General features: G+C 44.3%; 1 protein-coding gene across 3 annotated transcripts in view; it reads left to right on the forward strand.

Annotated features, from left to right (window-relative positions):
- The first annotated feature begins 898 nt into the window (after positions 1-898).
- PARD3 (par-3 family cell polarity regulator) overlaps positions 899-13,245 on the forward strand; it is a 550,835-nt gene continuing 538,488 nt past the window's right edge. For 2 of the 3 annotated variants that reach the window (XM_081834186.1, XM_081834187.1), the window contains exon 1: positions 904-1,166. In XM_081834186.1, the coding sequence (XP_081690312.1) occupies positions 1,047-1,166 (120 nt within the window). In that variant the 5' untranslated portion in view covers positions 904-1,046. Of the gene's footprint in view, positions 1,167-13,245 lie in introns of all 3 variants that reach the window. The other variant, XM_081834189.1, reaches the window with a different exon arrangement.

A 13,245-nucleotide genomic window follows, 5' to 3' on the forward strand; every position in this document is an offset into this window, starting at 1 on the left:
GCTTTGAGGAGACGAAGTCTGCAATCCTAAACCCACTTACTTCCCGACCACAGTCTCCTTGTGCGTCAACATGCACAGAATCCTGCTGTTGCTCTCAGTGGAAAGTAAGCATGGGCCGGCAGCCTTACTCCTCTCCTAACGCTGCGCACATTTCCCACCGAGTAACCCGAACCAGCTGGGGCTGCGCATCTGTTGCGGATCACCCAATCTCTGGAGCCACAACTGCTGAGTGCTCACTTAATTCCACCAAGGCGGAGAGGCCTGGCGCCCCAGCACCCACCCCATTTAGGGCTGCGGCCTCCCTGGGCAAGGAGACGGTTTGCAAGACGAAAGTTACTCCGGAATAAAGCTGATAGCGGGAAAGCAAACAGCCAGGAAGTAGAGCAAAACTTTCAAAGTGGTGGGAAGGTGGAAAACAACCAACTCTCCGAGAAAAGAAGAAGAGAGCTGGCGGATACCTAGTGCGCCTGGCCATGCATCCGACCCCTTAACGGGGCTGGGTGGGGGGGGAGCCTTGGAGAGCGACTGGCGAAGAGCAATGCCCTGCACGGCCTTCGCGGGGAGACAGCCCGGCCCTTCCCGTGTCGCAGGAGTGAGGCAAGCCGCCGCCTAGCTGCGCGCAGGAGGAGACGCCGAACAGGTGGCCAGAGGCAGCGGCTGGCGCGCCAGGAAGGGAGCGGGCGAGCAGCGAGCGAGCGAGCGAGGAGCGAGCATGCCTGCTTAGCGCTGGCGACAGCGGCGGCGCCCCGCTCCTCCTCCCCCCGCAGCATGTGAACGGGCGCCCGCCCGGGCCTCCCCCTTCGCGCCGCCACGGGACTCCGCCGACTTGGTAGCTGCAGGCTCCGCCAGCCGCCCGCCCTCGGGCCGGGCTCCCGCTTGGCGCTGCTGGCCGGGCGCGGAAGCGGGGAAGCGCGAAGGGCCAGCCGAGCGGCGCTCGTCTCCCTCCGCGCTGCCGCCGATCTGCGCGTAGCAGCAGCAGCAGCAGCAGCGGGCTCCGGGAAGCGGCGGGCCGAGGATCGGGGCCGGGAGCCGCGCTGGGCGGCAGGATGAAAGTCACCGTCTGCTTCGGCCGGACCCGGGTGGTCGTGCCCTGCGGGGACGGCCAGATGAAAGTTTTCAGTCTGATCGAGCAAGCGGTGACCAGGTACAGGAAGGCGATCGCCAAGGTGAGTGTGTGGGCGCGACGTGGGGGCCGAAGGGTGGGGTGGGGGAGCTGGGCGGCGGAGAGGGGGAGAGAACTTGGGCGAGGTGAGCAGGAAAGACGGGCTGGAGGCGAAGGAGCAGCAGCAGCTGGAGGAGGAGGGAGAGCGAGCGAGCGAGAGAGGGCGCCTGGGATCAATATGGCGCTTCCTGGAGAGGGGAGGGAGCTGGAAAGAGAGGCAAAAAGTGGAGGCTGGTGGGGAAGGGAGCCAGAGGAGCGAGCGGGGCTCCGATCGGGACACCCCCAGCCCGGGGTTGGGAGCTTTGTCAGCTGAGCTGGACCTGGGATTCGGAAAGTCTCCCAAGGAAGCGTGGACGAGAGTTTTGGGGAGCAGGGATCGCTTCCTCTCGCTTTCCGTCGTCGTCCGCTGCCGCCTCCCCCTTCCCGCCCCGGGACAGTAAACTTTCAAGCGCCCAGAGCTCTTGTATCCGTCCCTGTTACTGATCCAGGAGGAGGAGAATGTGCGTGTGTGAGAGAGAGAGCGATTGGAAATGGGAAGCTGCCGAGTTTGGGGCTGGCTGAACATCATGGCTCCTTTTCCCCCCCTTTTGTGCTTCTTCGCTGAGATTTGTGGTTCTTGCCTGTTGTTTTTTAAGTCCGGTGTGGCGAGATACACAGTTGCAAAAGAGAGTCGCGCGTGGCTTTTGGGGCCTGAACTCTTTGTTGCAGTTTTTGTGTTGGGTGTGTGTGTGTTTGGAACCGGCAAGTGGTCGTCGTGGTTGTAGTTCAGCCTCTCTCCCCCCATTCCCACTTATAAAGACCCCCGCCCACCCCCTCCAATCACGTAGTTCTTTCGAGGAGGATGGTGTTGGGGAGCTGTTGTGTTGCATTCATCGCCTATGCACGCCGAGGGTTGCAAAGCACAGCTAGGCTGTTAGATGTCACTTAAGGCTGACATCTCTCCAGTTGCAATTGTTACACGGAGTTGTAGTTCGGCGTTGTTGTTCAACAGCGAGTTATATCCACAGAGGTGTGTGGGTTTTCGAAAACAACAACAACGCTGTGTTATTATTTTTGAAAGAAAAAAAACCTTCTTTCATTCCTTCCTGCACCGTGTAAATTTCACCCCACCCCCCTCTCTTCGTGAGCTGTGGTTACTGCAAAGACTTGAAATCCAGCCCCAGGCTTTCCAGCTAGTCCAGGCCGGAGAGAGAAAACCCTAAACATGAAATCATGGAGTTCTCATGCATAGGAACAGTAACTGAGTTCTGCTATTAAAAAATAAATAAACTCCGAGCTTTATTTTTCTTCCACCTCCTTTCAGCTCTCAAACACAGAACTGGTTAACTAAAGCAAAAATTAGATTTCTTTTTTTAAAAATTCTTTCAAGTGAGTTCTATTTTCCTGTAAGATAAATAGCTGTGCCTTGATTATAATTGTGCAGGTCACATTTTGCACAAATTACGGGCTGTACCCAACTAAGTGCTACTCAGAGTAAACCCACTGATATTAATGGGCATAGGTTAGTCACTTTCATTCATTTTGGTGGGCCTTCTTTGAATGTGGCTTAACATTGGATGCAGCCATCATATCCTCACCATGCTTCCTGAAACACTGTCAGCATGTAGAGTGTGTTTGCCTACTTTTGTATGGGGAAGGAGAGAGTGAGGCTGTAAGACACCCCAGGGACTGAAATCCCTCCTTTGCACAATTGCCTTTATGGGTGGTGGGAAACATAAGCAACTGTTTATTGTGGGTTTCATGAGGTGCTGAACAAAATTAGAATATGCCCAGAACTGTAACTGCTCTGTTGTTCTGTAGCACACTGTCCACTGGAGTTCACATGTCCTCCTGCCTCATATAAAGCTTGCTTGGATTTTTACTGGATTTGAAGGACGCCTGCAAAATAATAATAATAATAATAATAATAATAATAATAATAATAATAATAAAAAAAAATTCTGATGTAGTTTTGGCAGAATACATAGCTGTTTGTAATGTTCAGCTCTTCTGCCTTATTGTAAGATACAATCCCTTTTCTAAAACAGAAAGAAAATACATTCTGTAATTCTGTAACTTTCCCTTTGACTGACAAGTTGATTGCAGGCTTTCATTCTAGAGATGTTTAGTTCTCATCTCTATCTTGCAGCTTGGGGAATTTTTTTTTGGACTTTGTTTGTAATTGAGAGAGAGCATAGGTAATTACAGGAAGGGGTGTTTGGGTAAGCCATACAATACTTTTCTGTTGATATTCCTACTTCCCTGCATATTTTAGAACCGTGCATTGAAAATAACAAAACACAGTAGACTCTAGATTCAAAGGTAGCTGGCAAATAAGTCTTGTGTGCTCACAGTGCTACTTGTTCTGGGTGGGGGACCAAATCCATGAGAAAATCCAAATGACATAAGGAAATACAAACAAAAAAGGCCCCTGTTAGGAAAATAAGCAACCTATTTATTTTGGAAAACAAAATAGGACACCCCCCCCATCGAGGTATGTAAGCTCCTAAGAAGTGTTTTTATTCACAGCTTGAACCCCCATCTAAAGTGCAAGAAAATGCCTTGCTGTGAAGAGGAGAGCTGGTTTTAGTGAGAGACAAGCCCAGCAGGTTGTGAGTCATATCAGAATGGCTGGTAGAGGCAGCAGCAGCAGCAGCATGTTGCCTGCAAACCGCAGGACAGCGTGAAAAGAACGGTGCTGTTGCTTATATAGCACTGCCTTTGACATGCCCAGCACTTCTTAGAGCCAAATGAAAGGTGGTGCATGATGGAGTTTTCATTTTGAAACAGGCAACTGGAGATGATTGCAGAGGCACCTTGGAAAGTAGGGTATCACACATATAACAGGCTGGAGGTTGCTGCTGTTTCGCATGCTATGGATTTGCTCTAAGAAAACTTGCCTGAAATAGATTTTTATTTTATTTAAATCTCACTTTTATTCCAAGGAGCTCAAAGTGGCATACCTGTTTCCCTCCCCTTCTCCATTTTATCCTAGCAACAACCCTGTGTGGTAGGCTAGACTGCAAGATAGTAACTCACCCAAGGTCACCCATTGGAGTCCATGGCTGAGTGGGGATGTAAACTCTAGTCTCTGGATCCCAGGTCCTACTCTGATGCTCTAATCACTACACCACACTGGCAAGAATGTGAAGTAAGAATCTTGGGCTGTTACTCATGTACCCTTTGACACCTCCCTTTCCTTAAAAAATAATAAAATTGGCTTGTTTGGGCATTGCAGCCAACCCCCCTTACTTTCAGCAAATGTGTTCATACTCTTGTTCTCAAGAAGTTATCTTCCTCTGTTATATCAGCCATTGATAACTTCTTGGAATACAAGGTCTTAACTCTAGCTGAATACAGTATCAGGTTATGCATGGTTGCACATGGGTAGGGAAAAGAGATTAGAGAGGTGGCTCACGAGACTCCTTCAGTTGTGTGGTTAAAAGGTGGGAAACGATTCTCAAAGGGTTTTGACAGAGTTTCAAGTTTGCTTTTCATTGTTTGCTCTCTGCTTCCCCAACAATTAACGTTTGGGATTGTTTCAACATTGCACCACAGCAAACTTGGATTTGCAACAAAGTGTTATTTGGAAGGACGCTCCAGACAATCTTGTTTTCCTAAGTGCAACAACAGCATGATATACAGTAATAGTACACAAACATCAACCTGTAGCATTCGTGCTTAGTGTACTTAGGGGCACACTTAAGATGTTTAAGCATATACTTACAAATCTAATGTATGAAGAGTCCCTTTGTTTTTGAAGAGAGATGCCTCTCACTCAGATATGCCAGCTCACAGTGTATGGGGTGTGTGAGTGTGTGGGGACTTTAAGGTGATGATGCTTTCAAGCTCTCAAACCCCAGAGGTGGTTCAGACATGTCAGAGGGCTGTAGCATATGCTTTTCTGCATGACTGAATAATAATTTCATATGGCAATATTTTCATTCAGCAGAGGCATCTCCAGAACTTTATTAAGTTGTACATTAAATGTGCATCCTCTCCCTCTCCCAGAGCAACACATTATAAAAGTACTTAACTGAATACCTAAATGTGCATTATGTGAAATGTTTTGCAGTCAGTGCTGCCATGCATAAGAAAATACTATGCCACTAATTTAAATGTTTGCTTATCCTATTTCTAATCTGCTCTTTACCCTATGGTTATAGAGCAGATTATAGCAATCAAATATACAATACTGAATGCTTTATGGGAAAGGGTGGGGAATCTGTGGTCCTCCCAGATGTTTCAAGCCCACAACTCCCATCTTCCTTGACCAGTGGCAGTGTTAGCTGGTGATGATGAAAGCTGGAGTTGAACAAGATGTAGAGGGTCAGCTCATAGGTTTCCCACTGCTGCGTTATGGCCTCACCCCATCTACAAAAAGCTTTATGGTATGGTTAAACTTGATTGGGAGAAATTGTACAAATAACTTCAAAATAGAGGATATGAAAATGGATGCCATATATTTAAATATTCAAATATACTGATAGATTGCCCTGCTGGTATTATTGGTCAAAATGTTTTGCATTTGAACAGTAAACCTTTGAAACACTCATTGTATTCTTTTTCTAGTCTTATGCAGGCAGTTGGCATCTACTGAAAGTTTATTTGACGTATTTGAATATGTTTTATGCATAACAACTCCTGCTGGAGAACCTTGATCATTCAGAAGTTGTTGGGCTTCATCATTCCCGACCACTGGCCATGCTGGCTGGGGAGTGAGAGTTGTTGCAAGTCCAACATCTTCGGGGGCGGGGTGTCACGTAGGTTTCCTATCCTTCGTATAAATATTTTGTTGGGCTATCCTATTCATGCTTTCTTGAAAGTAAATTCCATTGTGCTTAGTGGAACTTACTCCAGGTAGACACGGTAGATTCCAGGTTCACCTATAAAAATGCTTTTACTAGAGGAAAGAATTAACCCATAAAAGCTACCATCAATTTAGGCATGACGAGGTCTGAAAAGTGACTATATTATCCTATGCACATCTGCCTACTCACATTTAAGAGTCGTAGATCTCAATGGAATTTACTCCCAAGTAAGTATCTATGTACAAGTGTAGCCAAAGGCTTCAATCCTCCACACACTTGCCAGGAACTAAGCCCTATTGACCACAGTGAAGCTGACTTCCAATTAAACATGCACATGCTTGCACTATAGGGCTGCAGTTCTGTACATGTTTACCTGGGGCAAAGTCTCATGGAGCTCAATGTGACTTCTAAGTAGCAGACATGCATAGCATAGGGGTGTCAGAGAACTCATATGGAAACAGGAGCAGAAATTGGTGAAACTCACTTATTTGCTTCCATGTCTGGAAGGCAAATCAGTCAGGTAAAAACAATTGGTATTCACTTTTGTCTTTCAGGCTGTAAATGATAAGTAATTGATTGCTCCCCTTCCCATCTGCATCACATTTCCTCTGCACTGAAATTGATGGCGTGAAATAATGTAATCAGTTATGTACCTTATTATTTAAAATTTTGCCCAGCAGACAAAGAGATGAAAACAGTTTTTTTTGAAAGCCAAACTAACTGCAGTAGAAAGGAAACAGTGCTGTATGTGACAAACATGGGTCAGAATTTGATGTTTTCTTGCATCTCTAGCCTAAGATTACTTCAGTGGCAGGACGAACTTTGTAGCTATGTAGAACTTTGTAGAATTGTTCTAGCTCTGCTTTACCTTTTCTTGACATGCCCTCGTGGCAGTTGTCTGTCAGAGTCATATTATTTTGCAAATTAAAAAGCAAAAGATGAATTCTCGGGTGCTGATAATACCTTTTATAGGAAGCAGTGCTCAAAATTAAGTCAAGTATAATGCAAATGACATCTTTTGTTGTTGTTGGAATGGGATCATTATGCTAGGAAAATGAAAAGTTAATTACATGGCAAGAGACAGAATTTGCTATAAAAAGGAGACTTAAGAAAACACAGGACTAAATGCACCTTATTTTGTCTACTGTATTTTATAATAATGGGGAGATTGAATAATGTCCCATCCTTGCACTTTGGGCTGTGGAGAACCAAATACATGTAAGTGGAAATTTGTGCTTCTTGCTGAATGCAAAATAAGTCTGTAAGGTAGTGTTGGGAACCTTTCGTTCCCCTGATGTTGCTGGCTTGCACATTGCCGCAATCCAGTTGTGCCAGCACATGGGCAGCTGTGGCCAAGTTATCCCATGGTTGACAACTGATTAAAATCACAATACTTTAAACCAGTTCTGGGGAACCAAATGCAGCCCTCCAGTCTTCTCTTTCTTGTCCTCTGGACTTACCGCCCTCCCAAGCCATGCTGTGCACCAAACTATGTTTTTGCCTGGATGGAATGTATCCTTGAACTCCAGTAATGCTTCTTGCTTGCTTGTATGGGTTGTGTGATTGTGAAGAAACTAGCCTACTGTCTAAAGACAAAATTCACGGTAGTTGCTCCAATGTAGCACCCAAAAGGTTGCCAAGACGGGAATGTGGCTCTTGGGCCATGTTGCCCCACCTCTGCAATTATATGCACAAAACACATGACGTTAAAATTTATTTAAAAGCAACAACAGCAGAGCTCACAAGTAACAATGACCTTAGAAGGCAAAAGCCTGGGAGAATAAAAATGTTTCTAACTAGCTAGGTGAAAACAAAATTAAAAAATTCCTTCCAGTAGCACCTTAAAGACCAACTAAGTTAGTTCTTGGTATGAGCTTTCGTGTGCATGCACACTTCTTCAGATACACTGAAACAGAAGTCACCAGACCCTTCTATATAGTGAGAAGGTGGGGAGGGGTATTACTCAGAACCACCTAGCTAGGTGAAAGACAGTCAGGGAGGCTCCTATCCTTGATAGATTAACTCGGAAGTAAGTCCTGTCTATGAAATTTGCTGTAAATGGCAGCTTTAGGGGAAATAGCAGCTTTGTGCAGAGTAATTTTCGGAAGAGAAAATGGCATGGGACGAAAGGGTTAAAAACCTCACTACGCCATCAGTCTGATCCAGATTGCTCCTCCCCCTGCAGTTGTGAGTTTAAAAAAGAAAAGGAGGATCCCTGTTTAGGGAAGCTTTTTAATGTTTGATGCATTACTGTATTTTAATGTTTTGTTGGAAGCCGCCCGGAGTGGCTGGGGAGGCAGGGTATAAATAACAAATTATTATTGTTATTGTTATTATTATTATTATTGTTGTATTTGAATTGGACAGCCGTGGCTAGAGGGAGCCCAGCATGAAATAAAAATGCATTAGAGAAAGACTAGAGTCCGTGTATTTCAGTGACAAATAAGCAACAGGTAGGGAAGTATTCCAAAGAGTAGTTCTATAACCCTCTTGTTGCTGAAAGTGTATCATGGCATAAGCTTGTTTGGGGTGGGTGGATAAAAAAGGGGGCTTCCTCTTTTAGGGCTCTCGTAAAAGGCTGTATCTCAGTAGTACCTGCCTGTCGGAGGTCCCACATTCAATCCCTAGGCTGAGAGAGACTCATGTCTAAAACCTTTGAAAGCTTCTGCCAGTCAGAGTAGACAGTATTGAGCTGGATGGACACTTTCCTATGTTCCAATGATCTGAAGAGATGCCACTTTCCCCCAGCTTGAGTTGATGTCCAAAAGTATCCCACCCGCCTCTGATTTTTTTTTTGTTGCAGCCAACTTCCTATGCTCTTAAAACATTTCAAGAGTGGTACCCTTTTGGTGGAATGCTGGAAAATGACTGGCTGGCTATTCATGCAGTATGAAATATATGAATAGCTTTAGTGGAGGATCAGCAGAGATGGAATGCATTTGGCAGTTGCTCTTCTACTGGATAGGATTATAGTGGCGGTTTTGGTGAGTTCCAAATATTTGCCGAGAGTACTCATCACAGCTTCTCCTGGACACCCGTATCTGTTTGTTGACTGGCAGGCTTGGAGTTGCAGCTATTTTGTACCCTTCTTCCTTGAACGTAAACTGCAAAAATGAACAAGGTTTCATTTCCGAAGTACTGGAGAGGGAAGCCTGCATTTCAAAGCTCTGTAGTGCCCCTGTAGATACTAACAACTCATTTCTTACTTTGAAGGCTTATATCCTATTTAGTAGCAAACACAGTTTGAGTGCCACTTCTTACATAGCCAGTCACAAGAAGGAAGTTTCAGCAGGCTTCAGAAGCCCCAAGATTTGCAGAAGTTGCTCCCCCATCTCCCCTCCCCAAAACAGGCTGATGACAACTGAGCACAGGACCAGCATAAGACATTCTGATACCTGAGGTGAACCACAAAATGACACTTCCCCTCCAGGGAAGAAGGGGTGAGTGAGGATCAACATCAGGAACAAGCAGGGAACAATAAACATCCACCTTGGGATCAGCTGCCCATGTAGATCCTGCCGCCTGAGGCGGTTGCCTCACCTTGCCTAATGCGTAGATTCTTGAGGGTTGTGTCCCTCTGTTCATAGGTGGCTCTTTGCTGCAGCAGATTCGCTTCCAATAATGGAGGGGCAGGGAAGTTTTTTATTTTTTAAAGACAAATCTACCTTTCTCTTGCTGCCCCCATAGTATTCAAACAGGTCCTTCAACCCTTTGGACCAGATCTGAGGAAGGTTGCAGGGGAATGGGGAAACTCTCAAAAATTGCTTTCTCCTCTTGCATTCATGGAAACCTCTCCTGGATTGAAGAACCTTCCATGAGCAGGAAGCTGCAACTGGTTGAAACCCATAGCTTTAGGTCCCAGTGTCAAGTATTTATTCCTGAAGGGATTACTCAGTTTTGTTTATAGTTGTATGTGCTAATTGTAAAAGTAGTATGCCACAGCCCCTCTGACAGTAGTTTGGCACCCATCAGGTTTTTTTATGTAAATGATACTTTTAATTGGGTGTGGGCACATTATTCAAATTAGCATTTTGCTGTCAAACTCTTGGTAAGTACTGGGAGCAAGCCTCTGTGGCTGAATCACCTTGCATAAGAGAGTGCTTTGAAATATTTAGTTATTCTTTGTTTTCCAAAGCCACCCTTCCTCCTCCTGGAGCCCACCAGCCCTAACAATAACAATAAAATACGAACCCATAAAAATGTTTAAAATATCCATAACATCTCCATAAAATTTATCAGCAATCAAAACATGAGGCAGGAAGCAATAAAACTGTTAAATTCCAGCACAACTATGTTCCAAATACCTGGTGGAGGAAAAACATACATTTTGTTGTTGTTGTTTTTTATTATAATTTTTTATTGTTAAAATAATTCAATATTAATACACATACAAACATACATTTCATACAACATACCTACATACCTACAACATACCTACAACATACCTACACTCAATCCCACAGATAATTCCCATCATCATCCACCACCCCTCACCCTTTGTGTTAGACTTCCAATCTACTCAATTGCAACTTCTTTCTACTTCTATTACTTTCTTTCACACAAGTTTAAAAGATGCTTGCAAAACTATATCGAAAAATCAGAACTCCTATTAGAATAAACAAGTTTCGTTTCAAATATTGGAATACTAAATAAGATGGATAACAATGTGTAATAGAAAAAGAAATATGAAATTAGGTTAAAGGTGTGAAAAACATACATTTTGAATCTACACCAGAATGTTATCAGGGGATGACTTGTGACTCCATGGTGGAGCATCTGCTTTGCATGTGCAAAGTCCCAGGTTCAACCTCAGATGTCTCCAGTTAGGTTTGGAAGAGACCTCTGCCTTGAACCCTGGAGAAGTGCTAACAGTAAGTGTAGACAGTAGTGAGCTAGATGAACCACAATGGCTTAACTTGGCATAAGGCTCCCATCAGTATGGAGGGCACTGGGTTTCATTAAGGATGAACTTCCATAATAGGGTGGCCACCACTGAAAATGCCTCAGTTCAGTCTTAACACTCCATGCACCATGCTAATCAATGGCACAATGAACTGCTTCACCCCCAGGTATATAAACTTCATCTTTATTTTGTTTCTACTATTACAGCTAAAAAGAAGTGACTTGATAAAACCACCTTTCATTTGCTTTTGTTCATGAAGGTTTTGCCATCTTGTGGGAGGCTTTTGTGTGTTGGCACATCTGTTAGTGGTTTTGTATATTGTCCTTCACAGCAGAAAGCCTGTGAATTCCATCTTTGTTGATTCAGTGTGCAGCTCTTTTTCTTGCGTAACTGGTTTTCAGTTCTGTGGGAAACAAGTGTTTGAATTATACCTGTTAGAAAACTCTAAGAGCGAAATTGTACAGCCTTCAGTCTTTTGGCTCCTGATCAGTCTTCTAATGAAGGCTCTAGCTCCCAGTTAACCCCAGGCTTGGGGGCTTGATCTGGCCCCCAGGCACTTTTTCTGACCCCCCCTGACTGCCCCTCCTGATTTTGACAATGATGGCAAAAAGAAGAAAAAATAAATAAATTGGACAGTGCACTGGATTGGGTGGAGAGGTTTAAATCTTGCCCAACCAAGCACCCTGATGGAAATGCAAAGCACCTTTACTTCTTGATCACCTGCATTGGATCAGTTGAGGTGGGCTGTTGTTGACTTGTACACGTGTGCAGAGAGTATGTGGTGGCCACATCACCTGCTTGTGTGCAGTTCCCAGAAGGGTGGTCAACGTTGAATGGGATCCTTGGGCCAAGAAAGGGTAACTACCCCCTACTTATAGCTTAATGACTGCTACAAAAAGGGAGAATATCCTGGGAGAAACATTGAGTTGGATCTCAGTTTTTCAGAGCAGTCCTAAGTACATCTATTTAGAAGTAGTTCATCCTATTGAATTCAGTGGGGCTAATTCACAGGTGAGTGGAGTTAGGATTGCAGTCTCAGCTGTGCTTGGAAGTTATTTCAGTGGGTCTGCTATATGCATGTCTTGAATCTGGATCCAATCCATTGACACACTGTAAGCTGAATATGGGCTTGATATGTGCCAGGGGCTATTTGACTTAAAATGTGAAGGTATAAAGGGTCCCTCAGAATTTGGGGAGCACAGGAGGCTGCATCAGAAAGGGTTGTTGTTGTTGCTGCTGCTGCAAAAATTGCCTCCCCTGTTCTTATATTAGCACAGGTGTACAGAACCTTTAGCCCACATATGTTGTTGAACTACAACTCCCATTGGTCATGCTTCCGAGGACCAATGGAAGCTGTAGTTTGGCAACACCCCGAGAGCCAAAGATTCCCCACTCCTGCGTTAGCGGATGTCTCTACTGGTTCCTGCACCACTCTGCAAGAGGAATGACAGGCTTGGATTTCCCCATAATCTTTAATTTCTGGTGGGTGTAGGTGTAGGGGGGTGAATGGGTCACTGGGCTAGGAGCCATCCATTTGGTTTCTTTTACAAACTGTCTTAATTTTATTTGGCAAAATATTTTTAGCAGTTGTGGATTTATGGAATAGTAGCTCCAATTGTTGTTTTTGAATAATGTGTTCCAGATGTGTTCCAAGATAAAAGGAGATGTTTGAACTAACTTGTTTGGGTTTTTTGCAGTTTAAATAACATAAAAGTCTAAATAGCCCATTGTTTATACCTACAAGGCTATATTTTTCTCCTTATTTTTAAAGGCTGTGTGAGATAGTTAAAATAAAATACAGCTATCAACTGCAAATATGTTTGCTTTTACTCAAAAGTAGCTAAAAAAGCTTACCTTAGCACATTTACATTGCAGAATGTCTACTTCTTGGCCAAAGTGTGTGCCTGTGTGTGTGTGTGGCAAACTATGCATTGTAAATAAATGAAGGTTTGGCTTTGGTTAAGAATTGATATGTAAATAGACTTGACATACTCATGTAAATACACAAGAAAATGTATGTTTCTGAAGGGGGCGAAAGTAACACAGAGTATCCCTCTGGTGGTGTTAGCGTAGTATAATAAATTTTGATAGCTAGAGAGAGAGAGAGAGAGATGTTTCCTTTGAAATTTCCAGTTCTCCTCTCCCCATTCTCATTGCCCTGAATTTTAGCCCTTTTTTTGCATTTCCTCATTTTTATGAGAACTGGAAATATCCTCAGCACTGAGAATTCAGTGCTAAAGGACCATCTTGACTTCCAAGGAACTGTGCCCCTATCTCTGTGGAGTTGGAAGGAATGTTCATCTGAACCTGTGTTAGAAATTCAGATAGGTTTATTTGCCAAATGCTCCTTAAACCCAGGTTATGGGCACCACAATGGCTTGTCTAGATGC

This window comes from Podarcis erhardii (genome assembly GCF_964252035.2).
Source record: "Podarcis erhardii genome assembly, chromosome: 12".
Taxonomy (NCBI): domain Eukaryota; kingdom Metazoa; phylum Chordata; class Lepidosauria; order Squamata; family Lacertidae; genus Podarcis; species Podarcis erhardii.